This window comes from Octopus sinensis, linkage group LG11 (genome assembly GCF_006345805.1).
Source record: "Octopus sinensis linkage group LG11, ASM634580v1, whole genome shotgun sequence".
In the NCBI taxonomy this organism is placed as follows: Eukaryota; Metazoa; Mollusca; class Cephalopoda; order Octopoda; family Octopodidae; genus Octopus; species Octopus sinensis.
The window spans coordinates 32,129,022-32,156,786 of record NC_043007.1 but is presented as its reverse complement, the minus strand read 5'-3'; the positions used below and the strand labels follow the sequence as shown (position 1 = coordinate 32,156,786).

The 27,765-nt window shown below is 39.6% G+C and overlaps 1 protein-coding gene across 4 annotated transcripts; it reads right to left on the bottom strand.

Annotated features, from left to right (window-relative positions):
- Positions 1 to 158: 158 nt before the first annotated feature.
- LOC115217370 (5'-3' exonuclease PLD3-like) lies at positions 159 to 26,795 on the bottom strand. Of its 4 annotated transcripts, XM_036507324.1 has the most exons (11): positions 22,929 to 23,115; positions 21,655 to 21,656; positions 17,293 to 17,418; positions 16,417 to 16,597; positions 15,471 to 15,594; positions 12,964 to 13,097; positions 11,139 to 11,336; positions 7,182 to 7,321; positions 4,217 to 4,379; positions 1,935 to 2,037; positions 159 to 1,225 (listed from the first exon to the last, which is right to left on the bottom strand). In XM_036507324.1, the coding sequence occupies exons 3-11, from the start codon at positions 17,379 to 17,381 to the stop codon at positions 1,050 to 1,052; spliced, it is 1,308 nt and encodes a 435-aa protein (XP_036363217.1). In that variant the 5' UTR covers positions 17,382 to 17,418; positions 21,655 to 21,656; positions 22,929 to 23,115; the 3' UTR covers positions 159 to 1,049. The 4 variants fall into 4 exon arrangements, with proteins under 4 accessions (XP_036363217.1, XP_029642904.1, XP_036363218.1 ...); XM_029787044.2 differs by lacking the exons at positions 21,655 to 21,656; positions 22,929 to 23,115 and adding an exon at positions 26,226 to 26,795; XM_036507325.1 differs by lacking the exons at positions 21,655 to 21,656; positions 22,929 to 23,115 and adding an exon at positions 22,096 to 22,321.
- Positions 26,796 to 27,765: the final 970 nt, after the last annotated feature.

The following is a 27,765-nucleotide window of genomic DNA, read 5'->3' as shown; positions in this document are numbered from 1 at the left end:
CCATGACTTTCGGAAACATTTTTTCACGCTAAGAGTTGCTGAAGCATGGAACAAACTGCCGGCATCAGTTGTTAGTTGTCGGAGCACTGCATCCTTCAAAACTTCCATGCTTCCTGAGATTCGCCAATACTACACCTGATTTTTCTCCCCTCCAAACACACTCAAGCATGTATCTGACTCATACACTGCTCACTTTCCAAACATTTGTACATTACTGCATATGCTTTATACGCACTTTTGACAAGTTGTGGTGCACCTGAGCACTGCATACAATAATTTCATTATCATTATAATTGCAAATAGGGTCATATTGCTAGCAATTTTATCAGCAAAAAAACAATGAAAAATGAACAAACAAAAAAAATCCACCTCCCTTTCAGAATTGCAAGTTAGTGAAGCATGATTCAAATTTACCTGTGTGCTGTTGCTTCTAGTGGTTAACCAGTCCACCTGATGGTCCCTACATACAAGCCATAAGAATTAGATCACTGAAAGTGAAGAGTCTTGGCTATGAGCATATGTATAGCATTTGTAACCCTTTAGCTCAGTGGTTCTTAACTATTTTTTTTATCTCAAGACACCTTTGATTACCATTTTATTCTGGTGGACCCCAAAAGCCTTCCGATGTTTGAAAATCTAGTTTTGTAGATCTTTCTTTCAAAATTCCTATTTTCCCTATCAAACATTCCCTTTTGTAGGATGAATCATGTAAAGTACTACTTAACTGTTTTTTGCAATAAATACAACTGAAGCAAAATCTTTTTCACGGACCCAATATGCTATTTGGCTTAGGGACCACAAGGGGTCATACGGACCCTAGCTGAGAACTACTGCAGCTGGTTGTCCAATACTTTATTTACTCATCCATCTGCAGTTACTCTCCATATAGATAAAATAACATGAAAACAAAGCAAAGAGTTTGATTCACCCATCGTACACTGGTACAAAAAAGAAACCACCTCAGAAATACGCACAGTAACAGCACAGGCAGCAGTGGTTAACAAGAGGTTAGTAAACTCAAATTCGTAAAGAAAATTTTAGAAGTTGTTTTAGACTTTAGTAGGATCAATATCTTCTAGGTTATGTGAATATTTAGAGTTCCAGTCTCTTTGAAAGACTGCTTCCAGTTGATGGTGGAAATTATGTTTTTGTGCTTTTGTTGATCTGACAACCAATCCGAGGCCCACAGCAGGTGTAAAGTAATCCCCACTCCAACTAGATGTCCCTGAAACAAGATAAAGATTTATAATTAATTATTTTTATGTAAACAGTAAATGGAATGTTTGCTGAAGCACATACCTATTTCTTTACTTACCCACAAGGGGCTAAACACAGAGGGGACAAACAAGGACAGACAAACGGATTAAGTCGATTACATCGACCCCAGTGCATAACTGGTACTTAATTTATCTACCTCGAAAGGGTGAAAGACAAAGTCGACCTTGGCGGAATTTGAACTCAGAATGTAACGGCAACATCTTGGATGGATGATAATACATATGTATACACATATATGTATACACACACATACACATATACATATACATGCATACACATACACACACATTTATACATACATGTAGATATATAACTATTGTTGAGATTACGGCTGTATGTAGATTACCATAAACCAGTCTGCTTTCTGTATCGTGCTGGCTTGTGATATGCAGAGCAAATATTGGAGAGAAATTATGCTAAACACAAGTGTATATAATGTGTTCCCTGCATACATTTCACCAGTCACAATGGTGAAACATATATAAGGAGCAAATGATACAAACTTTTACTTATATCATTTGTTGTCGAGTACCACTGCTTGACATCTGGCGTGTGTTGATTTGCTCAGCTAAAACCTTCTCGGTGGTGCCCCAGTCCAATGTTTGAAACAAGTAAAAGACAAAACTGAAAGATAAAAGTTTGAAAAGATATCTTACCAATAAAGGCATCAGTGTCTGTGACCATGAATTTGTTATGGTTAATACACAAAGAAGGAATCTCTTTTTGCTCCTTGGTAAAATATGGTACTTCCAACATTTTCTATAATTTAGAATCAAAGTAATAATTATGTTACAATAATGAATACAGCAGTTTGTCTGGGATTTTTAATAAAAGACTAGCACTATGACCTGGTGTTGCCAGGTCATAGTGCTAGTGCATGCATATACAGCTGCGTGCGTGCGCACATACATGCGAGTACTGTCCAAATCTCCGACCAATCACATACAGCTAGCTGGCATTCAAATGGCGTATCAAGTTTCGGGCATTTTGATTGAGTTTTGGATAGAAAATTCACAAAAAAGACACTTCTATTGATTTTTAATGGCTTTGCAGGGTGACTGGGGAAATGTAAAGATGTGCACGACCACCTTTGGATGGTTTTGAATGACCATAGAAAGTGCGAGCCCTCTAACTGAAAAATTGTAGATTTGTATAAAGGACACACACACAGACAGACATTTTGCCGTTTATATATAGAGAGATTATCTATTTTTATTATAAACAAAAAAATGTCATTACAATGAACAATGAACACTGAGATAGTTTGAAGCTTATTGTTCTAGGACCAGGTATGACAGTAGCCACTGTTGTGAGTTTCTTGATGTTAACTGATCATTGTCTATTGCTGTTGTTACCGTCCATTGTTTTTGTGTTGTTACAGTGTTCTGGTCCGCTGCTGGTTGTGCTACTGTCTGCCATCTGTCCATAGTGGCTAAAATGCGCTGAATATTTGTTTTTTACTAACCACAAGGGGCTGAACATAGAGGGGACAAACAAAGACAGACAAACGAATAAAGTTGATTACATCGACTCCAGTGCGTAACTGGTACTTCATTTATCAACCCCGAAAGGATGAAAAGCAAAGTTGACCTTGGTGGAATTTGAACTCAGAACGTAACGGCAGACGGAATACGGCTACGTATTTCACCCGGCGTGCTAACGTTTCTGCCAACTCGCCACCCTTAAAATGCGCTGAATATATATTGGTGGTCTTACTCAAAAAAAGTGTGCCAAAGATGCAATTGTTAGATTCCACACAAAGTCTTGAGTGGTCAGATTTTTTTTGATGACATAGGTAATATTCTAGCAAATTGTAATCATATTCTTGGATTGGTTTTTTGTTTTTTTTGCCTTGGATATAGTGATCCGAGCTTTATTGCTAAATATTCCTGCAAGATTTATGAAATTAACTTATTTATATTTTAATATTTCTCTCATCTAAGTTTTTATAACATGAAAATTGGTGAGATGTTTAAATAACTAAAAACATCAGTTAAATGAAGAAGGACATTTAATGTATATGTTCCATGCTGGCCAAAGGACTGCATTGGGCCCCAGTATCAACTTTGGCAGAGTTTCTAAAATCAACCGTTTGCAGTATATACCAGGCAGCTTCTTATTTCGTGTCACTACCATTAACAGTACTTAATACTGTGTGTGTGTGTGTGTGAGAGAGAGAGAGAGAGAGAGAGAGAGAGAGAGAAAGAGAGAGAGAGAGAGAGAGAGAGAGAGAGAGAGAAAGCGAGAAAGAGAGAGAGAGAGAGAGAGAGAGAGAGAACTATTAAAACATTATTTAAGGCAGTATTGAGTCAGCAACGCCAACTAAAAATTGCCAAAATATCCCAGACCCTAACTGGGAGATTTTATTTATTTATTTATGTGCCCTTTTCAAGCCTAGCCAGGCTCATGGGCCCAGTTTCCCGGTTTCTATGGCGTATGTGTTCCCCCCAGCTGGACGGGATGCCAGTCCATCGCAGCGTTACACAACAAACAGGAAGAAAGAGTGAGAGAAAGTTGGGGCGAAAGAGTACAACAGGGGTCGCTGCCACCCCCTGCTGGAGCCTCGTGGAACTTTAGGTGTTTTCACGCAATAAACACACACAACGCCTGGTCTTGGAATCGAAACTGTGATCCTCCGACCGCAAGTCCACTACCCTAACCACTGGGCCATTGCACCTCCAATCGGGAGATTACAATAGACAGGTGTTGTTTCTAGTCTTGTCCAGATCTCCTATCGTTATTTCATCCAATTCCAGACAATATTTTCATTTGACTGATGTTAAAAAGACTCATTAATTTATTGTTTAACACACATACACACACACACACACACACAGAGTAACATTATTTTATGTATCAAAATATTTCGTGTGTTGACATTAATTAGGAATTTGAGTTAGAGAAAGAATTCTTGTTTTTCAGAAAATGAATCGCTTACCACTTGCATTTTAGCCTTTGAGGCGCTGTTTAAGTTAGCCAAAGATTTAAGGAAGTTGAACATACTGGCTTTGTTGTGCTTCCAATGGCTACCAAGTAGAAAAACTTCAATGCCTTTGGTGAATGATACATTTCTAAGAGCTCTGTCAATAATTGGCCAAAACCTATAAATACAATTATTAATTTCACAGAATTATTATCAATAATATTATCATTGGAATAAAGAAAAAAATCTGTATAAATCATAATATTTATCAACATTTATATCTAATTCATAATCTATTCACCACATGCCTTGAGGGGCCACATGTACTGTAAACTCCATGGTTTTATGTTTATATTAATCTTTATTATATAATAATAATAATAATAATAATAATAATAATAATAATGATGAGATAGTGCTCATGGGAACTGCTCATATCCTACGCAAAATACTTTCTATGTAATCTCAAGGTTTAAAACAAACATTTTTTTTTTTAAGATATCCACTAGTACAACACAAAAAAAACCAACCAAATATATGGCACACTAGGCATAACAACAACGTGAACTTCCAACCTGTTGTCTCTTGAAGTCTCTGGGTGAGACTTGGAGCCAACTTGTACAAATATAAAGCAAAAGTCAAACATAGAATAATAATAATAATAATAATAATAATAATAATAATAATAATGAAATTATTGTATACATTATAAAACAATTTGTATAAAACAATTTACAAATTATTATCAAATTATTATAATAGGGAGCAAAGCTGCCAGAATTGTTAGTGTGTTGGATGAAATGTTTAGTGGTATTTCGCTTGTCGCTACGTCCTGAGTTTAAATCCCGCTGAGGTTGACTATGCCTTTCATCCTTTCAGTATAAAATAAATACCAGTGAAATACTGAGATCAATGTAATCGACTAGTCCCTTCCCGCCAAATTTCAAGCCTGATGCCTTTAGTAGAAAGGATTATTATTATTAATATTATTATTTTATAAAATATAGGCGCAGGAGTGGCTCTGTGGTAAGTAGCTTGCTTACCAACCACATGGTTCCAAGTTCAGTCCCACTGCATGGTACCTTGGGCAAGTGTCTTCTGCTATAGCCTCAGGCCAACCAGGTAGACGGAAACTGAAAGAAGCCCATCGTGTATGTGTGTATGTGTGTGTGTGTTTGTGTGTCTGTGTTTGTCCCTTGCAACATCGCTTGACAACTGATGGTGGTGTGTTTACGTTCCTGTCACTTAGCGGTTCAGCAAGAGAGACTGATAGAATAAGTACTAGGCTTATAAAGAATAAGTCCAGGGGTCGATTTGCTCGACTAAAGGTAGTGCTCCAGCATGGCCACAGTCAAATGACTGAATCAAGTAAAAGAATAAAAGAAAAAATGGCAAAAAGGCAGAATTGTTGACATACTGTACAAAATGTTTTGTGACATTTCATTTTTTTCCCAACTCTTTAAGGTCTGAGTTCAAATTCCACCAAGGTTGACTTTGCCTTTTATCTTCTCAGGGTTGATAAAATAGGTATAAAAATGGTTGTATTACTAAATTGAAATTCTCAATTTTTCCCAAAAATTGACAGACAGAGAGTAATTTGCTTTGGAAATATCTTTTACCTTTTACTTGTTTCAGTCATTAGACTGCGGCCATGCTGGGGCACTGCACTGAAGTATTTTTAGTTGAATGAATCAACCCCCCAGGGCTTATTTTTTCTGTCAGGCAAGGTTCTTTTCTATTGGTCTCTTTTCTCTGAATTTCTAGGTCATGGGGATGTAAACACACCAACACCAGTTGTCAAGTGGTAGAGCAGGACAAACACAGACACACACAGATATAAATATAAATATATATATATCATCATTTAATGTCCGCTATATATATATATATATATATATATATATATATAATAGTAATAATTTGATGGAATATTATTCCAAACTTACAGGGAAAAATTCAATTTAGAAATACTAAATCAAATTTCACAAAATATGACATATATATATAAATTAGAAAAAACCACCTTTTATCAATTCAAAATGAAAAATTAAATTACACCATCTAGAAAATTACATATAATAGAAATATTAAATATAAGATAAAAAATATACCGATAATTAAGTAATGTGCAAAATAATAAATAAAATGTTATTCTACCAAATATATATGTTTTATTTATTATTTTGCACATTACTTAATCATTGGTATATGTTTTTATTTTATATTTAATATTTCTATTATATGTAATTTTCTAGATGGTGTAATTTAATTTTTCATTTTGAATTGATAAAAGGTGGTTTTTATCTAATTTATATATATATATATATATATATATATACACACATATATATTCGCCATGATAGATCACCAGCCACTACACATTCTTTATTTTCTCTCCTTGTTTCTTTCTGTGTTCCTTTCTGTGGAAGAGCATAGGCTCGAAGCATTAAAGACTTTTTCACTTCCCAAGCGTTATACTAATACATCTGTTTGTTGTCTACACCACCTATCTTTGTCTTTTGTTTTTTTTTTGTGAATTCTCCCTATATATATATATATATATATATATATATATATATATATGTATATATATATATATGTATATATATAGTAACAGAAAAGAGGAATTTCGGTTGTCCCCACGTGGTGGATTGTAATGTATATAAGAAAAATAAAAACGGAAAATACGCACACTTACATGGTTATAGTATAATTTTTAATGTATCGACCGGTTTTGCAATCGCTATTCATGATACAATGTTTAATTTATATGAAAATATATTTTTTCTTAAGAAGAAAATGGGTCCATGTTTTTTATAATGAGATTCGAAACCGGTCGATACATTAAAAATTATACTATAACCATGTAACCAAAGCTAGGTGTAACATAAAATAACATCAATGTGAACTCAGTGAAATAAAATCTTAACAAAAATTAAACCAACAAAGGAGTAAAAAAACCACACAAAAAAAAACTTACACTGGAGGATGTTGAAATTCCAAAGCAGGAGCATAATCCATAACGGCAATGTGGATAAACTTCTTAGCAGAATTGATAACGTCCAGAATTGCATCGATGTCACCTGTTCGGCCATTTGCACAGAAAGCAGGTGGGGAAATCTGGGAAAGAAAAACAAATGATTTTTTTGATTGACCTCATGAAACAACCAATATCTGGTGTCTACTGAATTTATGTTGTTAGCAAAGACACTAAAATGTTTCAAAAAACTTTTTCCAAAATGTGAAAAAGAAGGACTGGAGATTTGGTCTCTACAAAACCCAATGGAGGTAATTTGTCAAGGAGAATGGTGACTCTGAATGAAAATAGAATTTCTAGTTGTGTTGCAGAAGAAAGGCATTCAATCATAAAAATCATGCCCAAAAAATATAACATACTCAATCAGGAGTGGCTGTGTGGTAAGTAGCTTGCTTACCACAAGGCGGCGAGCTGGCAGAAACATTAGCACGCTGGGCGAAATGCTTAGCGGTATTTCGTCTGCGTTACGTTGTGAGTTCAAATTCCACCGAGGTCGACTTTGCCTTTCATCCTTTCGGGGTCGATAAATTAAGTACCAGTTATGCACTGGGGTCGATGTAATCGACTCAATACCTATGTCTGTCCTTGTTTGTCCCCTCTGTGTTTGGCCCCTTGTGGGTAATAAAGAAATAGGTAAGTAGCTTGCTTACCAACCATACTATGCTCTGAGAGAGAGAGAGAGAGAGAGAGAGAGGAGAGAGAGAGAGAGGGACGTCCACTTTCCCAATCTTTTCTTAAATTATTTAATGTATAACATAAAAATCTATAACTAAAAACATACCATAAAAATCATAAAGAACAGACAAACAAAATAACATTGTTTTCTTCTCTTGCCTGCTGGTCATGTGATAGTTTGTCTACCAATTAATAAGGTCATGTGATACAACCTGTCACATTCCAACAGTCTCTGTCTTTAATGATATATCTCCTATTTCCCCCCCCCCCGCTTCCAGCATTGCTATCACGCTCCTTCCCCACCCCCTTTCTTTCCCCCTTATATCCTATTGTTTATGAACACATACAAAATGTCCCACCTACGATTTTATGATGGTTTGGCATTTCATTCTTTGGAGTACACTGAATGACATTTTAAAACTGATGTCTCTTACTTGGTTCAGTCACTGGACCGTGGCCATGCTGGTGCACTGCATTGAAGGATTCTGGTCAAATAGACCCACTCCAGTTCTATTGTCCTTCACTCTGACATTTATTCTACTGATCTCTTTTGCCAAGCTTTTAAGTTATGGGGATGTAAACAAACGATTGGAGGTTGTCAAGTAGTGGTGGACACACACATACACACACACACACACACACACACACACACAACAGGCTTCCACACAGTTTTTGTCTACGAAATTCATTCCCATTGGTTAACTTGGGGCTATAGTAGAAGACACTTGTCCAAGATGCCATGCAATGGGAGTGAACCCAAAACCATGTGATCGCAAAGAGAGATCCTTAACTGCACAGTCATGCCTCAATGAGATTTGTAATGGAAATCAGTGGACCAATAATGAAAAGCAATGGAAGAGAAGGTACACAAACTATGAGTTTATTTTCCACTGGTGTTATGATTTGTTCTCTGAGTAAGTCTGAACATTTCAACAAATAAACAGTTAAGTAGATATCATGGAAACTGTGACCGATTCCTCTCCAACAGATGTGAGACATGTGTCCCTATTGACTGCTTTTAAAGACATTCAGAATAGATATCATGATTTACTGTTTGTTTTCCATGTCGGCATGGGTCGGATGGTTTGACAGAAGCTGGCAAGTCAGAAGATTGCGCCAAACTCTGCTGTCTGTGCTTTGGAATGGTTTCTACAGATGAAGGCTCTTCCTACTGCCGATCAGTTTACAGAGTGTACCGGGTGCTTTTTACATGGCACTACCACCAGTAAGGTCACCAAGAAACTTGCAAGACAAGACTCCTCGACTGAGTTGGGGAGTAGTATTGAGGGACATCTTGTAGTAGATGAGAAGCATAGCTACCTCAGGTGAAGAGAAAGGCGTCAAGCTGGCAGAAACGTTAGCACGCCAGGCGAAATGCTAAGCGGTATTTCGTCTGCTGCTACGTTCTGAGTTCAAATTCCGCCAAGGTCGACTTAGCCTTTCATTCTTTCGGGGTCGATAAATTAGTACCAGTTATGCACTGGGGTTGATATAATTGACTTAATCCATCTGTCTGTCCTTGTTTGTCCTCTCTGTGTTTAGCCCCTTGTGGGTAGTAAAGAAATAGGTATTTTGTCTGCTGCTACGTTTTGAGTTCAAATTCCGCCAAGGTCAACTTTGCCTTTCATCCTTTCGGGATGTACCAGTTATGCACTGGGGTCGATGTAATGGACTTAATTTCTTTGTCTGTCCTTGTTTGTCCCCTCTATGTTTAGCCCCTTGTGGGCAATAAAGAAATAAGAAAGGGGAGAGGAGGAGAGAGAGAAGATGTGTTGTGGAAGGGGGTTCACACCCAGGTTACAGGGAGGTGTATATAGTGAAGTGGACTGAAGAGGGTAACTGGATGGGTAAGTTCATGAGATTGTGATCTCAGCCACCTCAACATCCTCTCATCTCTCTCTCTCTCTCTGACCTGTCCCCACAATCTTCCCATATCTCTCTTCTTTTTTCAATGACTCTCTCAGGATCCTTGCCACCCTCATCGATTTCATGTCGCCTTCCTTCCACACCTTCTACCCATAATGTGTGATAGCACTGGATCACATCCCCAATACATGACCCACCCTGCCACCCACCTCATCACTCCCACCATGCTGATGCTCCCTTTCTCTAATCCTAACACTCATCCTTTCCTCCTTCCCCCTGTACCCTCAGTACTCCCTCTGCCCATAGTCTCTGCTCTGTTCCTCTCCCTACTACCATTCTCTCACAACTATAAATCTTTTCCTTTCATCATATTTTACTCCTTCTCACCACTTCACCTACAATCATCACACTCTATCACTTACTCTTTTAGTAGTGGTGGCCCTTTAAGGACTTTAGTTTCAAAGTAACCTCACTAGAGCTGGTGCCATGAAAAAAACAAAAGCACTTAGTACACTCTGCAAAGTGGTGGCATAAGGAAGAGCATCCGGGGCAGTGGAAATCATGTCGCATCAAAGACATCGGAGCACAACATGATTCTCCTTTAACTTGTTGGATCCTGTCACACTGTTTAACCCTATTAAGGGCAAACTGTAGCCTGCAGGGCTTTCTCAATGGCATGTCAACATTTTTAGTAGAGTTCTGTTGCTTGACATAAGGTCTTCCAGCAGCCAGTGTCTTGACCCAGGGCAGTACTACCTCCTTCAGGTACTTGCTGTCGGCCTCCGTGTTGAATCTGAGGCCATGTGGGAAGATGAATGGAGGCATAAAATCACCATCACTAGTGATCACTGCAAACACATGATGTTGACTGGATTTTTGATTCTTATCAGATTGACATCCAAATACTCTGAGTTTTCCAGTGTTGAGCTAAATTAAACTGCAGGCTCCATTCCTGGTGGAACCTTTCCATCAATTCCTTTAAGTTTCTGTTTTGCACCCATACTCCCCCCCGGAACTGACTATGGTTTCCTGCACAGGCTCCCCGCCAGGTTGTCGAAGCGAATGCCAGTGGAGCACCAGTCGGCCTCTTTTGGAGTCTGGGAGGCCAGGTGGCAGCACCAGGCTCCAGTCTGATCTGGCAGTGTTTCTACAACTTGATGCCCTTCCTAACACCAACCACTCCATGAGTGTAGTGGCATTTTTAGCAGTGAGGCTCATCTGATGATGAACAATGTCTCACACAGCCTGCTTCTCGGAAAAGGTTGCCGATGCCTGGTTTAAGCTATGCCAACATGGTATGTGAATGTAAAATGAAGACAATGATTAGTTGCATGTTATTCTGATATGTAGAGAACTTACCGATAAGTACACGTTGCTATTGCTGTCATTGAGATTGATGTTCAAAGGTTTTTCTTTATTGGTTGTGGTGTTGTACACGTCTGGCCATGGTTTAGGAATTGCATCAACTTTTGTCAGATACCAAAAGGTATCGAATATTTTGCCCATGTCTTCTGCGAGTGATTTGCAGTTGGAAATTATAACCCCGAGATCTTTCACCTAAAACAGAAAAGACAATGAATGAATGTACTGGAAAACAAAACAGATAAAAGCTAACAAATAGTTGAGAACAGTGAGCAACTAAATGTCTCCCTAGTGAGGTACCCTTCAGTATAGTTTAGTGGTTAGTACAAGGTTTGATCAAAAAGTATCAGGAATGGTACTGTAAAAAGAAAACTACAACATATATCAGTCCGGCATTTAACCCTTTCGCTACCGTATTTCTGTTGAGATGGTCTGTGTTTCTTTCAATTACTTTAATTATTAACAAAGAATATAGTAAAATAACTTAGTTATCATTCAACTAGTGTCAGGAACATAAATTGTGACTAAGGTTTGGTGGGAGATTTTAATTGAAAACTTATGCAGACAAGACATTTGTACTCAGAGCCAGAGCCGGTTTCAGCCAGGTTGGTACCATAAGGGTTAAACAAACCTCTACATTTAGTCAGATATACATTAGAAGCAATTGGAAGGGTATGGATTGAAAGAAATATAGGCTATTATTTCTAGCATATAGAGTGACCACAACGATGTCTCCTCTTATGTGTTCTGCTCATTATTCTTCTTCTTAACCCTTTCGCTACCGTATTTCTGTTGAGATGCTCTATGTTTCTATTTATTACTTTAATTATAACAAAGAATTTAGTAAAATAACTTAGTTATCATTCAGCTAGTGTTAGGAACATGAACTAAGGTTTGGTGGAAGATTTTAATTCAGAACTTACGAAAACAAGACATTTGTACTCAGAGCCAGAGGTGGTTTCAGTCGGGTTGGTATCAAAAGGGTTAATCTCTTTTGAAGTAGACCCCTTCGGAAGCCACACACTTTATCCAGCATTGCTTCCATTGATGGAATGGTGAGAGCTGCCTCATTGCATTCTCTTGGATTTCTTCAATGTCTTGAAATTTTTTTCCTTTCAAGTGGGATTTGATTTTTGCCTTTGGTTTCAAGGTTACAGCCATAGACCCATGGTTTGTCACATATGACCATTTTCAAAGAGTTTTTGTCTTCCTTAAATTAACAGTTCTGGTTCTCTGAAACAACCAACTCCTGTGCCAGTGGCACGTTAAAAAGCATCATTCGAGTTTGGTTGTTGCCAGTGTTGCCCAATCGGCTCCCTTGCCAGTGGCACGTAAAAAGCATCATTCAAGCATGGCCAATGCCAGTGCCGCCTGACTGTCCTTTGTGCCGGTGGAATGTAAAAAGCATCCACTATACACTTGGAGTGGTTAGCATTAGGAAGAGCATCCAGTTGTAGAAATGTTGACAGATCAGAATGGGACCTGGTGCAGCCTTCTGGCTTGCTAGTCCTCATTCAAACCGTCCAACCCATGCCAGCATGGAAAGCGGACGTTAAATGATGATGATGATGATGATGATGACTTGTTTCTCTGGGATTAGTCAAGTGAGGGTGAAACCACTGATGAAACCCCAATAAGGATCGAAACATTGATTAAGACTCTTTTCATCATCTTTTCAATCTACAGAGAAATTTTACATGATTGTATATTTACTACACAGGTTTATAAATATTAAAAGCTAAATAAATATACATGAAATTTTTTATTAATGAAGAAATTAGAGAAAAAATTAAGCCAAGTATTTGAAAAAAATATCTCTTACTTGAGCGAGAGAGCGCCAATTAAGATTAGAACTGCCAATATAGAAATGCCTTCTGTCAATAATCCATATCTTTGTGTGCATAATTCCACCTCCCAACAGTTTTTTCATGTCAATGTGTCGAACTGAAGCATGAGCTGAGAAAAAAAAAAGAAAAAAAAGAAAAGAATTTTCATCTTCAACATCATCATTTAACATCTGCTCTCCATGCTGGCATGGGTTAGATGGTTTGACTGGTACTGGTAAGTGGAGAGCTGCACCAAGTCCCAGTCTTATTTGACATGGTTTCTACAGCTGGATGCCCTTTCTAACACCAACCACTTCAAGAGTATAATGGGTGCTTTTTACATCCAGCGGCACAGGTGTTTCTGTGCTAGCGACACAGGTGCTTTTACATACCCTTGGTATGGGTGCCAGTTATATGATACCAGCATCAGCCAAGACTATGATTTCACTTGGCTTCACAAGTCTTCTGAAGATCAGCATGTCACCTAAGGTCCCAGTGACTTGTCATTGCCTCCGTAAAACCCAGCATTCGAACATCATGCTTTACCACCTCGTCCCATGTCTTTCTGGGTCTACTTCTTCCACAGGTTTGTGTCACAGTTACAGATTGGCACTTCTTTACGCAGCTGTCCTCGTCCATAAAATTTTGAGATTGTAATTTCCATTTCTTTATTACCCACAAGGGGCTAAACACAGAGGGGACAAACAAGGACAGACAAACGGATGAAGTCGATCATATTGACACCAGTGCATAACTGGTACTTATTTAATCGACCCCAAAAGGACGAAAGGCATGCTAACGTTTCTGCCAGCTTGCTGCCTTAAAATATGCAGTTATATCATCATAATCTCAAAGCTATGAGATAATGCATGATTATTTCAAAACAATGTGAAGGCGCAGGAGTGGCTGTGTAGTAAGTAGCTTGCTAACCAACCACATGGTACCGGGTTCAGTCCCACTGCGTGGCATCTTGGGCAAGTGTCTTCTACTATAGAACCAGGCCGACCAATGCCTTGTGAGTGGATTTGGTAGACGGAAACTGAAAGAAGCCTGTCGTATATATATATATGTATGTGTGTGTATATATATATATGTATGTGTGACACGTAAAAGCACCGTCCGTTCGTGGCCGTTTGCCAGCTCTGTCTGGCCCCGTGTCGGTGACACATAAAAGCACCGTCCGTTCGTGGCCATTTGCCAGCTCTGTCTGGCAACTGTGTCGGTGACACATAAAAGCACCATCCGTTCGTGTCCGTTGTCAACCTCGGCTGGCCCCCGTGCCGGTGACATGTAAAAGCACCGTCCATTCGTGGCTGTTTGCCAGCTCTGTCTGGCAACCGTGTCGGTGGCACGTAAAAGCACCATCCGTTCGTGTCCGTTGCCAGCCTCGGCTGGCCTCCGTGCCGGTGACACGTAAAAGCACCGTCCATTCATGGCCGTTTGCCAGCTCTGTCTGGCCCCGTGTCGGTGGCACGTAAAAGCACCATCCGTTTGTGTCCGTTGCCAGCATCACCTGGCCCCGTGCCGGTGACACATAAAAGCACCATCCGTTCGTGGCCGTTTGCCAGCTCTGTCTGGCACCTGTGCAGGTGGCACGTAAAAAACACCCACTACACTCGCGGAGTGGTTGGCGTTAGGAAGGGCATCCAGCCGTAGAAACACTGCCAGATCTGACTGGGCCTGACGAAGCCTTCCAGCTTCACAGACCCCAGTTGACCCGTCCAACCTATGCTAGCATGGAAAGCGGACGCTAAATGATGATGATGATGATGATGATGATGTGTGTGTCTGTGTTTGTCCCCCTAGCATTGCTTGACAACTGATGCTGGTGTGTTTACGTCCCTGTCACTTAGCGGTTCGGCAAAAGAGACCGATAGAATAAGTACTGGGCTTACAAAGAATAAGTCCCGGGGTTGATTTGCTCGACTAAAGGCGGTGCTCCAGCATGGCCGCAGTCAAATGACTGAAACAAGTAAAAGAGTAAATAAGGAATACATTTGACAGAATAATCTCTGAGTGCCAAAAGGGTTAAAGGTGTCATAGCACAATAATCTGGCATCCTTTTGCAAACTGTCTTACATTAAAGAAATATTTAAATACTATTATTTTATGGTTGCGTGGTAATAAGCTTGCTTCTCAACCACTTGATTTTGAGTTCAGTCCTACTGCAAGGCACCTTGGGCACTGGCAATGACCTTGATCTACTGTAATTTCAAGTCAATCAAAGCTTTGTGAGTGGATTTGGTAGATGGAAACTGAAAGAAGCCCATCGTGTATGTATGTGTGTGTGTATATGTATATATGTATGTGTGTGTCTTTGTGTCTGTGTTTGCCCCCACGACCACCACTTGACAACTGTAACTAAGCAATTTGGCAAAAGCAGTTGATAGAATAAATATCAGGGAACGGTTTGTTTGTCAAAAATTCTTCAAGGCAGTGCCCCAGCATGGCCTCAGTTTAATGACCGAAACAAGTAAAGGCAAAAGATAGGAAATTTTCTCACCGTCTTCAATTAATATTTCTGTATCTGGACTTTGCATTTCAGAATTTGGTTTATTTTCAAGTAATTTGATTTCTACGTTCCTGTTTTTACCAGCTGACAAAAGATGTTGAAAAAGGTTTGTATCCTATAGAAAGAAGTGTAAAATTTTTTATCTGTTATTTTATATAATATGGTTCATAGAATATTGGTTACAAATTTTAGCACAAAGCCAGTATTTACGAGGGAAGATGCTAAGATTACATTGCCCCCAATGTGCAACTGGTACTTATTTATATCAACCCTGAAAGAATGTAAGGCAAAGTCGACTTTGGTGAAATTTGAACTCAGGGCATAAAGATGGATGAAATTCCACAAAGCATTTTGTCTGCAATGCTAACCATTCTGCCAGCTCACTGCCTTATCATGGTCAACAGAATATTAAAATGTATCAAATTCGATGACTGGTATCCGTGCTAGTGGAGTGCTAAGAGCACCATCCAAGCGTGATCGTTGCCAGGGCTACTGACTGGCTTCCATGCCGGTGGCACATAAAAAGCACCATTTGAGTGTAATCATTACCAGTGTTGCTTTACTGGTACTTGTGTCGGTGGCACGTGAAAAAAAAACATTCGAGCGAGGTCATTGCCAGTGCTGCTGCTGGACTGGCTCCTGTGCAGGTGGCATGTAAAAAACCCCATTTGAGCATGGCTGTTGCCAGTACCGCCTGACTGGTCCTCATACCGGTGGCACGTAACAGCACCCACTACACTCTCAGAGTGGTTGGCGTTAGGAAGGGCATCCAGCTGTAGAAACTCTGCCAGATCAAGATTGGAGCCTGGTGCAGCCATCTGGTTCGCCAGTCCTCAATCAAATCGTCCAACCCATGCTAGCATGGAAGGCGGACGTTAAACGATGATGATGATGATGATCACACATTAATAAGTGAACAAAAAACCAAACAACTTACTTCCCACTCTGATGGCAGTGAATGTACATCTTGGGCATCCAGTATCCAATGAAAAGAGGCTATCTCAATTGTGTCCTTGGCTTCTTCAATCAAAGACAAAAGACCGTCATAGGTAGACAGGTGTGATGGTGAACCTGGGGCATAGGTCATATCTTTAGGGACAGTCTCAACTAAGGATATCCTGAAATAGAAATATGAAAGATTCATTATCAGTTGAGATGAAAAATTTGGTGAAAGTAATTAAATAAAATGCGAATAACGAAAATAATTGTAGTAAAAATTGTTTGCCAACATAACATGGCAGTCCTAGTTTAGGATGAATGTTGCTGTAATTTAGCCCCAGGAGACACGATCTGTGTCCTTATGTTTCCGAACAAGGGAATCTAGCACCCCCACTCAGCTCAAAACAATATCTGTGTATCGCGATTTCCGGGTTATTTCCCTTCATCAGCACAGAATAATTGTTCGGCTAGAGGTGGCACTGCCAAATTCCCATTCGAAATATATAGTTTTCAAAGTGACAACTAGTCACTGATCTATAAATTAGAAAATCTTTGCCACAAAGTACTGTTGCTGAATATCTCACGTTGTGAGATTTAAAAATAGTAATTTTTCTATGAAAATAATTGTTGTCAACTTGCTATGAAATACAGGGAAAACACCTGCAATTAATGTATTGGTATAAAAAGCACATGAGCTGGGGCCACATAAAAAGCAACCCAATACACTCTGTATATAGTTACAAAAAATAGTTTTTAAAATCTGTCAGTCAAAAGATAAAGATCCCAATTAAGTGACTAAAATATTGCAAAACTTTACAGTTAATAATTATAATTAATATAGTAATGCCATTTTGCATACATGGAATCTACTTACCAACAGTCGTCGACAAAGGCTTGACGATTTTCCAGAAGGAAAGTTAAGATAATCACAGAAAGGCTTGCAAAAAAAATAACTAAGGTCATTGTTCAAGCCTTTGATGCAGCTCACTTCATTAGCAATCTATAAAAAAACAACAACAAAATTTCATGAATATATACATAATTTATCATATGTGTGTGTGTGTGTGTGTGCGTGTGTATGCACGTGTATGTGTATGTATGTAGGTGTGTGTGTGTGTATACTCTGCTGAGTGGTTGGTGTTAGGTAGGGCATCCAGCTGTAAAAACCCACCCAAAACAGCTATAGAAGTCTAGTGCAGGCTCCTGCCTGGCCAGCTCCTTGCAAACCGTCCGACCCATGCCAGGATGGAAGGCGGATGCTGAATAATGATGATGATAATGATGCTGATCATATGTGTGTGTGTGTGTGCGTGCGTGTATGTAAGTGTGTGGTATATATATATATATATATATAATATATATATATATATATATATATATATATATATTATATATATATTAGGTAGATGGCCCTGCTCGATCTGTAGAAAAGGTGTAGGTAGAAACTCTATAAGATGCACCAAGTGTAAGCTATGGACACATAAGAGATGCAGCAATGTCAAAGGAAGGCTAACTAGGAAGATGGTTTTTGTATGTGGCAGATGCTCAGGAACAATAAACACTGAAAATGCTCTGAGACCAACTTCCGTCACTTTCCAGGGAGAAAAGCTAGAAGTAGTTGATAGTTTCCGTTACCTAGGTGACCAAGTCAGTAGCGGGGGTGGGTGCACTGAAAGTATAACTGCTAGAGTAAGAATAGCCTGGGCAAAGTTTAGAGAGCTCTTACCCCTGCTGGTGACAAAAGGCCTCTCGCTCAAAGTAAAAGGCAGACTGTATGATGCATGTGTACGTACAACCATTCTACATGGTAGTGAAACTTGGGCTGTGACTGCTGAGGATTTGCGTAAGCTCGCAAGAAATGGAGCTAGTATGCCCCGATGGATGTGTAACGTCAGTGTTCATAATCGACAGAGTGTAAGTACCTTGAGAGAAAAGTTGAACTTAAGAAGCATCAGTTGTTGTGTGCAAGAGAGACGTATGCGCTGGTATGGTCATGTGGCAAGAATGGCTGAAGATAGTTGTGTGCGAAAGTTCCACACCCTGGCAGTTGAGGGGACCTGTGGAAGAGGTAGACCCAGGTAAACCTGGGTCGAGGCGGTGAAGCACGACCTTCGAACTTTAGGTCTCACCAAGGAAATGACCAGTGACCGAGACCTTTGGAAGTATGCTGTGCGTGAGAAAACCGGCAAGACCAGTGAGAACAGTCAAAATCAAATCAAACCAAATTGAGGTCGATCAACATCAGGGCCCCCGTGCAGGTGACACGTAAAAGCACCATCCGTTCGTAGCCGTTTGCCAGCCCTGTCTGGCCCCCGTATCGGTGGCACGTAAAAGCACCAGCCGTTTGTGTTCGTTGCCAGCCTGGCCTGGCCCCCATGCCGGTGACACGTAAAAGCACCATCCGTTTGTGGCCGTTTGCCAGCTCTGTCTGGCCCCCGTGCCGGTGACACGTAAAAGCACCATCCGCTCGTGGCCGTTTGCCAGCCCTGTCTGGCCCCCATGTCAGTGACATGTAAAAGCACCATCTGTTCGTGGCCGTTTGCCAGCCCTGTCTGGCCCCCATGTCAGTGACATGTAAAAGCACCATCCGTTCGTGGCCGTTGCCAGCCCTGTCTGGCCCCCATGTCGGTGACATGTAAAAGCACCATCCATTCGTGTCCGTTGCCAGCCTCGCCTGGCCCCCGTGCCGGTGACACGTAAAAGCACCATCCGTTCGTGGCCGTTTGCCAGCCCTGTCTGGTCCCGTGTCGGTGGCATGTAAAAGCACCATCCGTTCGTGTCCGTTGCCAGCCTCGCCTGGCCCCCGTGCCGGTGACACGTAAAAGCACCATCCGTTCGTGGCCGTTTGCCAGCTCTGTCTGGCCCCCGTGTTGGTGGCACGTAAAAGCACCATCCGTTCGTGTCCGTGGCCAGCCTCGCCTGGTCCCGTGCCGGTGACACGTAAAAGCACCATCTGTTCGTGGCCGTTTGCCAGCTCTGTCTGGCACCTGTGCGGGTGGCACGTAAAAAGCACCCACTACACTCACGGAGTGGTTGGCGTTAGGAAGGGCATCCAGCCGTAGAAACACTGCCAGATCTGACTGGGCCTGATGAAGCCTTCCAGCTTCACAGACCCCAGTTGAACCGTCCAACCCATGCTAGCATGGAGAACGGACGCTAAATGATGATGATGATGATACATATATATCCGTGCCGGTGGCACGTAAAAAGCACCAACCGATCGTAGCTGTTGCCAGCCTCACCTGGCCCCTATGCCAGTGGCATGTAAAATGCACCCACTACACTCACGGAGTGGTTGGTGTTAGGAAGGACATCCAGCCGTAGAAACACTGCCAGATCAGATTGGAGCCTGGTGCAGCCTTCTGGCCTCCCAGACCCCAGTCGAACCGTCCAACCCATGCTAGCATGGAAAACGGACGTTAAACGATGATGATGATGATATATATATGTCTGTGTATGTATGTGCGTGTGTGTGTGTTTAAATATAAATATATATATATTTAAAGAGATAGGTAGATAGATAGATAGATAGATAGATAGATAGATAGATAGATAGAGAGATAGATAGATAGATAGATAGATAGATAGATAGATAGATAGATAGATAGATAGATAGATAGATAGATAGATAGAGAGATAGATATGCAGACAGACAGACAAACAGACATATAGTTAGGTAGGTAAGTAGGTATGTAGGTAGTTAGGCAAACAGACAGACAGACAGATAGATTAAAGATAGATAGCTAGATAGATATGATCAGGATTTATGGCGTACCCAGACTTCAGCATAAAGAAATTAGTAACAGCCATGTAGTGTACAATAACAATAAATGTGTCAAGATTGATTTACGATTTAAAGATACAGATATACCCATGTCACCCGATTACACACTATGGAAGGATGGATGTGTGTGTAGAGCTAGAAATGTTGTGGGGTATATAAGAAAGAATGATTAATACCCATAGGAGAACGTGATCATATTTGGGTATTTTAAATTTAAAGTTTCACGTTTCCACATCGTTATAGTTCAAAAATAAGGAACTATAATGTTCATAGGTCACCATTTGTAATGATGTGGTGTGGAAAGAAGAATGGTAAAATATGAATAAGTTGAAAAAGGGATGATTTATTCCTCTCATTATATTAATGGAAGATTACCAACGGGAATGACGTTAATACAACAGTCTAGAACAAACATTCAAATGACTACTGTGGTCTGCTGTCTGTTACTGTAATGATGAGGACGGGCTATGGTTGTTGATGTCTAAATTGCAATCAACTTCTTTATAACTTTTCATCTCTTTACTTGTTTCGACAATTGTACTGTGGCCATGCTCGGGCACTGCCTTGAAACATTTAGGCAAAACAAATCGACCATGGTACTTGTTTTTTTTTTTAATTATTATTTTAAAATTATGTCTGGTACCTGTTTTATCGTTCTCTCCCACACAGTTCCTGTTTATCAAATTCACTTAAAAGGCACTGGTCGACCCGTATCTATAATAGAAGACACTTGCCCAAGGTGCCGCGCGATGGGACTGGACCATGTGATTGCAAAACGGGGCTTCTTAACCAGTCATGAAGATACATGGCATGAACCCATACTTCGAGCTGTGACAGAGCATTGGAAATATGCAAGACATTTCTTTAAAATCGGTACAATTGTTGATGTTCTTTAATTCCAAGAATGGAGATTTGTTTCTTAATAATCAATATCATAGGCGCAGGAGTGACTGTGTAGTAAGTAGCTTGCTAACCAACCACATGGTTCCGGGTTCAGTCCCACTGCGTGGCATCTTGGGCAAGTGTCTTCTGCTATAGCCCCGGGCCGACCAAAGCCTTGTGAGTGGATTTGGTAGACGGAAACTGAAGGAAGCCTGTCGTATATATGTATATATATATATATATGTTTGTGTGTCTGTGTTTGTCCCCCTAGCATTGCTTGACAACCGATGCTGGTATGTTTACGTTCCCGTCACTTAGTGGTTCGGCAAAAGAGACCGATAAAATAAGTACTGGGCTTACAAAGAATAAGTCCCGGGTCGATTTGCTCGACTAAAGGCGGTGCTCCAGCATAGCCGCAGTCAAATTACTGAAACAAGTAAAAGAGTATCATATAAATGAAATAGAGATTTTGAAACTCTGACTCTAACAGGAACATATTGACGGAATGAATGAATGAATGAATGCGTGTGTGTGTACGCACGCATGCAAGTCTCTTCAAATACAGAAGACATCTACGGATCACAAATGTTTACGAATTCAATACTTGAAGTATACTTTAAGCTTGATATTCACTAACAACAGAGCGACCCGCTCGAATCAAAGTATAGTTTAACTCAGGTTCTTGAAGAAAGAATTTAACCCCCTTATTATTGATACGTTACAGATGATCTCCAGATCAAAGATCTGCAGGACCTTGAATTTTAGCAGAGGAAGAACAGAAAAGATAATGCAAATTTACCGCCGGACAGCTGGGCCATTTAAAATTCACGCCGACAATCCAATCAGGAAGAGAAACCACAAATAAGTTCGCACGAATAACTCGTGTGGAATAGAACTTCAAGAGAATTTCAAGAGCTGAGAAATACTTGTTGCATCCACCTTGAGGAATTTTAGTCGAATAAATCGACCCCAGTACTTAATTTTTTTTTAAAGCTGGTTCTTATTCTATACCTGTCTCTTTTGCCGAACCACTAAGTTACGAGGAACTTCTTGAATTTTGATTTGAGCTTGAAAGTCAATGTCGGATTTCATTCATCCTTCCATGATTTCGGATTAAATATGTTAGTTCTTTCAATTGTAAAATATATAAAATAACATAATTGCAGACTTCTATCCCTATTAAAAACCGGAAATTTCTCGAACAGACTATAAATACACTTGTTGCGCTGCATTTAAGCCTCTTAGGTGTTGGCAGAGGAAATTGTAGAAGCTCTACAACTCTAGAGTAGTGGACACAAGTACGGTTATGAAGTTAAGAGGTTTTTGAAATACTATCTCTAACAGAGACACATTGACGGAATTAATGAGTGTGTGTGTGTGTGTATGTACGTACATATACATGCATGTAAGTATGCTTACGCTTTTACTTGTTTCAGTCATTTGGCTGTGGCCATGCTGGAGCACCGCCTTTAGTCGAGCAAATCGACCCCAGGATTTATTCTTTGTATGCCCAGTACTTATTCTATCGGTCTCTTTTGCCGAACCGCTAAGTTACAGGGACGTAAACACACCAGCATCGGTTGTCAAGCGATGTTGTGGAGGGACAAACACAGACACACAAACATACACACACACACACACATACACACACACACACACACACATATATATATATACATATATACGACGGGCTTCTTTCAGTTTCCGTCTACCAAATCCACTCACAAGGCTTTGGTCGGCCTGAGGCTATAGTAGAAGATACCTGCCCAAGGTGCCACGCAGTGGGACTGAACCCGGAACCATGTAGTGGGTAAGCAAGCTACTTACCACACAGCCACTCCTACAAACTTTGTTGTGGAAGTCCCTTCAAATACAGAAGACATCTATGGATCTCAGATAAAAGTTTGCGAACTATGTGATTTCTAGTTCGAGCCTGCACTTTGGGTTCTGCAATAGTCCCGATTCCCTGACCAGGTGGTCCGGTTGTATTATTGAGCAAAGCACTTCATTCCGCGTTGATTTGCGATCGTTTCGACACCTGACGTGTGGCACCCGTGCACCTGTACGGAGGGAGCTAATGTACAACACAACCTTTATTTGATCACTATAAACAAATCATCTATGAAAGTTGTTAAGCAAGAAGTTGCGGAAGCCTCGTCTGTCGTTTACGATAGGAGAATCTACTTTTGTATCGAAACTTAAGCCGAAGTTTGCCAGACAGGCCATCCTGTTTTAGAGTGATCATACCTAAATCAGTCCCTGTTTTAACATCGTATCGTGACCCTTTAGCGGACTCCGTGGCAAACATTTTATGACCAGATCTTCGGTTTGAGGAAAACTTCTTCCTACTAGTTTACGAGGACTTGACTAATAGGCGTTGCCCTTCCTCCGCAAACTAGGCCATAAAAATAAATGAAAGTAATAATTTAAAAATTACATGGTATACCAGTAATGACATGACTTATTTTTTCAATTGAAGTTAACTGTATATTTGTTATATTGGATATAAAAATGCAAAGATAAATAGAGCGAACATAAAGTGATATGAACAGAAAATCCAATATCAAATACTTGTAAACATGACACAGTTTTACAAAGTTTGTGCTTTCTAATGTTACTTAGCCCCACGGCTGGCCCTACAACCAAAGGCGGCCCATCTGGCCTTTTTATATATATCAGAGACTAGATTGTCTAATGTATGCGCCTTCATATATATCAATAACGATATGGTGTGGTCAAGGGAAATTTAGCTGCTGTTTCTAAGAACTCGAGTGACCACATAAGGGCTCGAGTCTAGTTGGAGTTTTCAATATAAATAAAGCAAGCAGAGAAACACCATAAACACGTGGAAGAATTTCTAGATATATTCACTAGCAGTGCGTGTCCTACTCGCTACAGTTACCAAGCTAAATTTCCCTAGACCACACCATATATATAGCGCTTGCGCCGGGCGAAATGCTTAGCGGTATTTCGTCTGTCGTTACGTTCTGAGTTCAAATTTGCCTTTCATCCTTTCGGGGGTCGATTAAATAAAGTACCAGTTTCGCACTGGGGTCGATGTAATCGACTTAATCCCTTTGTCTGTCCTTGCTTGTTCCCTCTATGTTTAGCCCCCTGTGGGCAATAAAGAAATATATAATATATACGCCTGTGTGACATCTGGGTCGTTTAGGCAGTGGCGGTAATTTTCAAATGTGAATGTCCTTTATTTATTCTGATGTGATAAAATTCAATTTTGTACTAAGAAGTTTTTAGGGATTTGACGATATGCTATAAAGCTAAACCCTTTATGGACGGGAAAGCTAAGGTGATCCCATAGACTGGCCTTCCTCATTTTTAATATATATGGAGTCGAGTTTAGTTTCTCGACTCTGGTTTTCGTCTGTGAGTGTACAAGTCTTCGTAACTTGCCTGAAGACCCTCAAACAAAACAGTAGCAAGAGAGTGGACTCGATCAATGAGAACAGAAAAAAAAAAAATTAATTTTCACTATGGTATCGAATGCTCTTTTTCGTCAAAATAAACTTGTGTGCGTCCACGCGCGCAAGTAGATGCTTTGCAACCACATGGCTCAGTTTCGATCCCACCGCACGGCACTTAGAGTAAATGTATTTTATTATGGTCGCGGGTTGACTTGTTGAAATAGCGTAGACGTAACAGCGGACTTCCGGGATAGTTAGCATTACCACAGAGGGAAGAGAAATGGCAACGAATTGGAGATCAAAAATTTAAAAAAAAACAGCAATTAAATTTTTTGAAAAAAAAAAAAGATAAAAAATTCCCATCCCATGTCTTGCCCCTTTTCTTTCCCCAATTGAGGGAGAGACTGATATCTCTTCCGAAAGTCCACCGACGGAAGTTATATAGGAAGCTCTGCGGATAGAACTCATGTAATTTAACAGGACAAGCTTATCACACCGTTTCTCCCTGAAAATTACCTTGTCTTAGGAATACTCGACCACGTACACACAACTCTACAGCGTAAGTTCAAATGATCTAACTACAGGAGCGCTCCTGGACGAAACCATTTACTTTTAAATAAAAACAGTATTAAGAGTAACAATTAATAATTATACGATACATTGCTAATTTTCACGCAATTTCACTAATTTATGATAAATTTGAGGAAACAAAAAGTCAGTGGAGGCAATAAAATTTACTTTCTGTATGTATGAAACTGATAAAAAAAAAAGATATAAAATAAAGATTTTTGTAGGGACATTTAAGGGCACTTGTTCATTCACGTGCGGATTTAATCATGCTCCATTCTGACTTATGCTTTTCGTTTTCCCTAAAGTCTTAGGATTTTTATGTTTTAGCATCAACGATTGAGAATTTCTGCTTTGTTTTAAATCGGACACTGTTTTAAGTTTCTATTTTTTTAAAACGAAATATATTTACGAACATAAAAGTACTTTTTCTAATATGCCTATATAAATTTTGTGTGCATTTGTAATTACACGTTCATCCTTAATGAATTTAAACTACAGTATTACAATACTGTTTTTGATATAGAATACATAATATTCTGTTGTGTCTGGGGAGAGTCATTTTCTTTTTGTGCCTTATAATGTAACACACTCACCGGTAAAATTTCCACTTTTCTCTTATTTTTATTTTCCTGAAATTTTGTTACATTATAAGGCACAAAAAGAAAATGACTCTCCCCAGACACTACAGAATATGCTTCAACACACGAATTCATATAAAGAATCATGCAAACCAAATCCAAAAACAAAACATAATATTATGTTGAAAAGTTATACAGCAATTACAAGATATTTTTGTTCTTTTTCCGCATCATTAATATATGGATTTAAAAAGTATTAGATTGAAAACGTTAGTTATTTCCCCAAGTTCTTTTTATACTATTTTAAAAAATTTGTTTTGAAATTTTTTTCACAGATTCTAAATCCCATAATATCCTGAAACAATTTTTAAAAAAGGGGGCGAGCAAGGGTTAAAAATATATAAACCATGCTTAAATGAACAAGTGTCCTTTAAGTCCCGCAACTCTTACTGAAAAACACTATACATAACCCCAGTGTGTGAATGAGTATATATATATATATATATATATATATATATATACCCACATACATTAAGAAAATCTAGTAATGTTTGACGTATAATATGCAGACCTTAGTGGTGCGGGCGCAAAATCGTTAGATCTTCAGGTTACGACTAAAAGTTGACACCCAAGAAGTTTCATTAGGTTGACAGTTTTCCTTCGAAGCTCCGTGGTTAAACCGTAAATGCTGTCAATTGAAATCAAGCTGACAGCGAGGTATCATCTGCCTATCCTTTTTGATTTTGTGTGTAATACATACATTCAACAATGAAAATAACTGCAGTATTTATTTTAATTGTCATCAATTCTATTATAAAAGTCGAAGTCACATGACAACCTGTCGATAAAACGAGGGCGTCATGGTTTAACACAATTCCCCGTAGTTTGAATTGAAATAAAGAAAAATGTTTGCGGGGGTGTATTGTATGAATGCTTTAAAGTCAAAGTTTTAAATTTCAGTAGGTTTCTAGTTAATAAATGAGTCCTGGAACGATGACCCCTTTGATAAATACTTTCAAATTTTCAACGATTCAAACGCTTGACTGGATTTCTATAAAACTGTGTCAATATTATTCAATACAACCCCAAAGGTTAGGGGGACAGGCATAATCTTTGTTCTCTTCCCTGACATTTTTAGTTCAATGCCTGTTAATATAAAATGAAGGCTTTCAATCAAGCATGATAAAATACTTACCAGGCAACTCAAGTGGTAAGGTTGCTTCTATTGCCCATACCTGATCAATTCAAACGTACTTCCTACCAATATGAAGCAGTGTATAGAGTGTGTGTGTGGTGCTGACCAGCTCCTATTAAACCATCCAACCCATGCCAACATGGAAAGTGGATGTTAAATGATGATATATGAATACCTTGTTCTTTCCTGAGTTAATGTAATGGCATTTCATGAAATATAGTTTTGAGTACAAATATTATCATTGTTGTAATATCCACTTTTCCATGCTTGCATGGGTTGAATAGAATTTATTGAGACTGATTATCCATAGTTGGATGCTCTTTTTCTCACAAAACCCTCACCTGTTTCCAAGCAAAGTAATATTGCCCCATAATAATGGAAATGCATGATATTGCTTGTATGACAGTTTTATATTCTTGTATTGGATATATAATATAATGAAGCAGGGGGAAAGAAAGTATATACATGGTGCACTACTATTTCTATTACATGAGACTCTACGCTCTATATCACGGCTAACAGCGAACGGCTTACCGACACGAAACCCCAATTGCTCACAGTTCTTTGTTTTATAACGAGACAGCCCACCTTCATTCACTTGGGGTGGTCAGAATCCTTCTACAACAGTAACAAAACTAACGTGATGTTAAGACAAGGAGACACAAATATACACGCATAAAACTGCATATCATCATCATCATCGTTTAACGTCCGCTTTCCATGCTAGCATGGGTTGGACGATTTGACTGAGGGCTGGCGAACCAGATGGCTACACCAGGCTTCAGTCTTGATCTGGCAGAGTTTCTACGGCTGGATGCCCTTCCTAACGCTAACCACTCCGAGAGTGTAGTGGGTGCTTTTATGTGCCACTGGGACGGGGCCAGTCAGGTGGTACTGGCAACGACCTCGCTTGAAT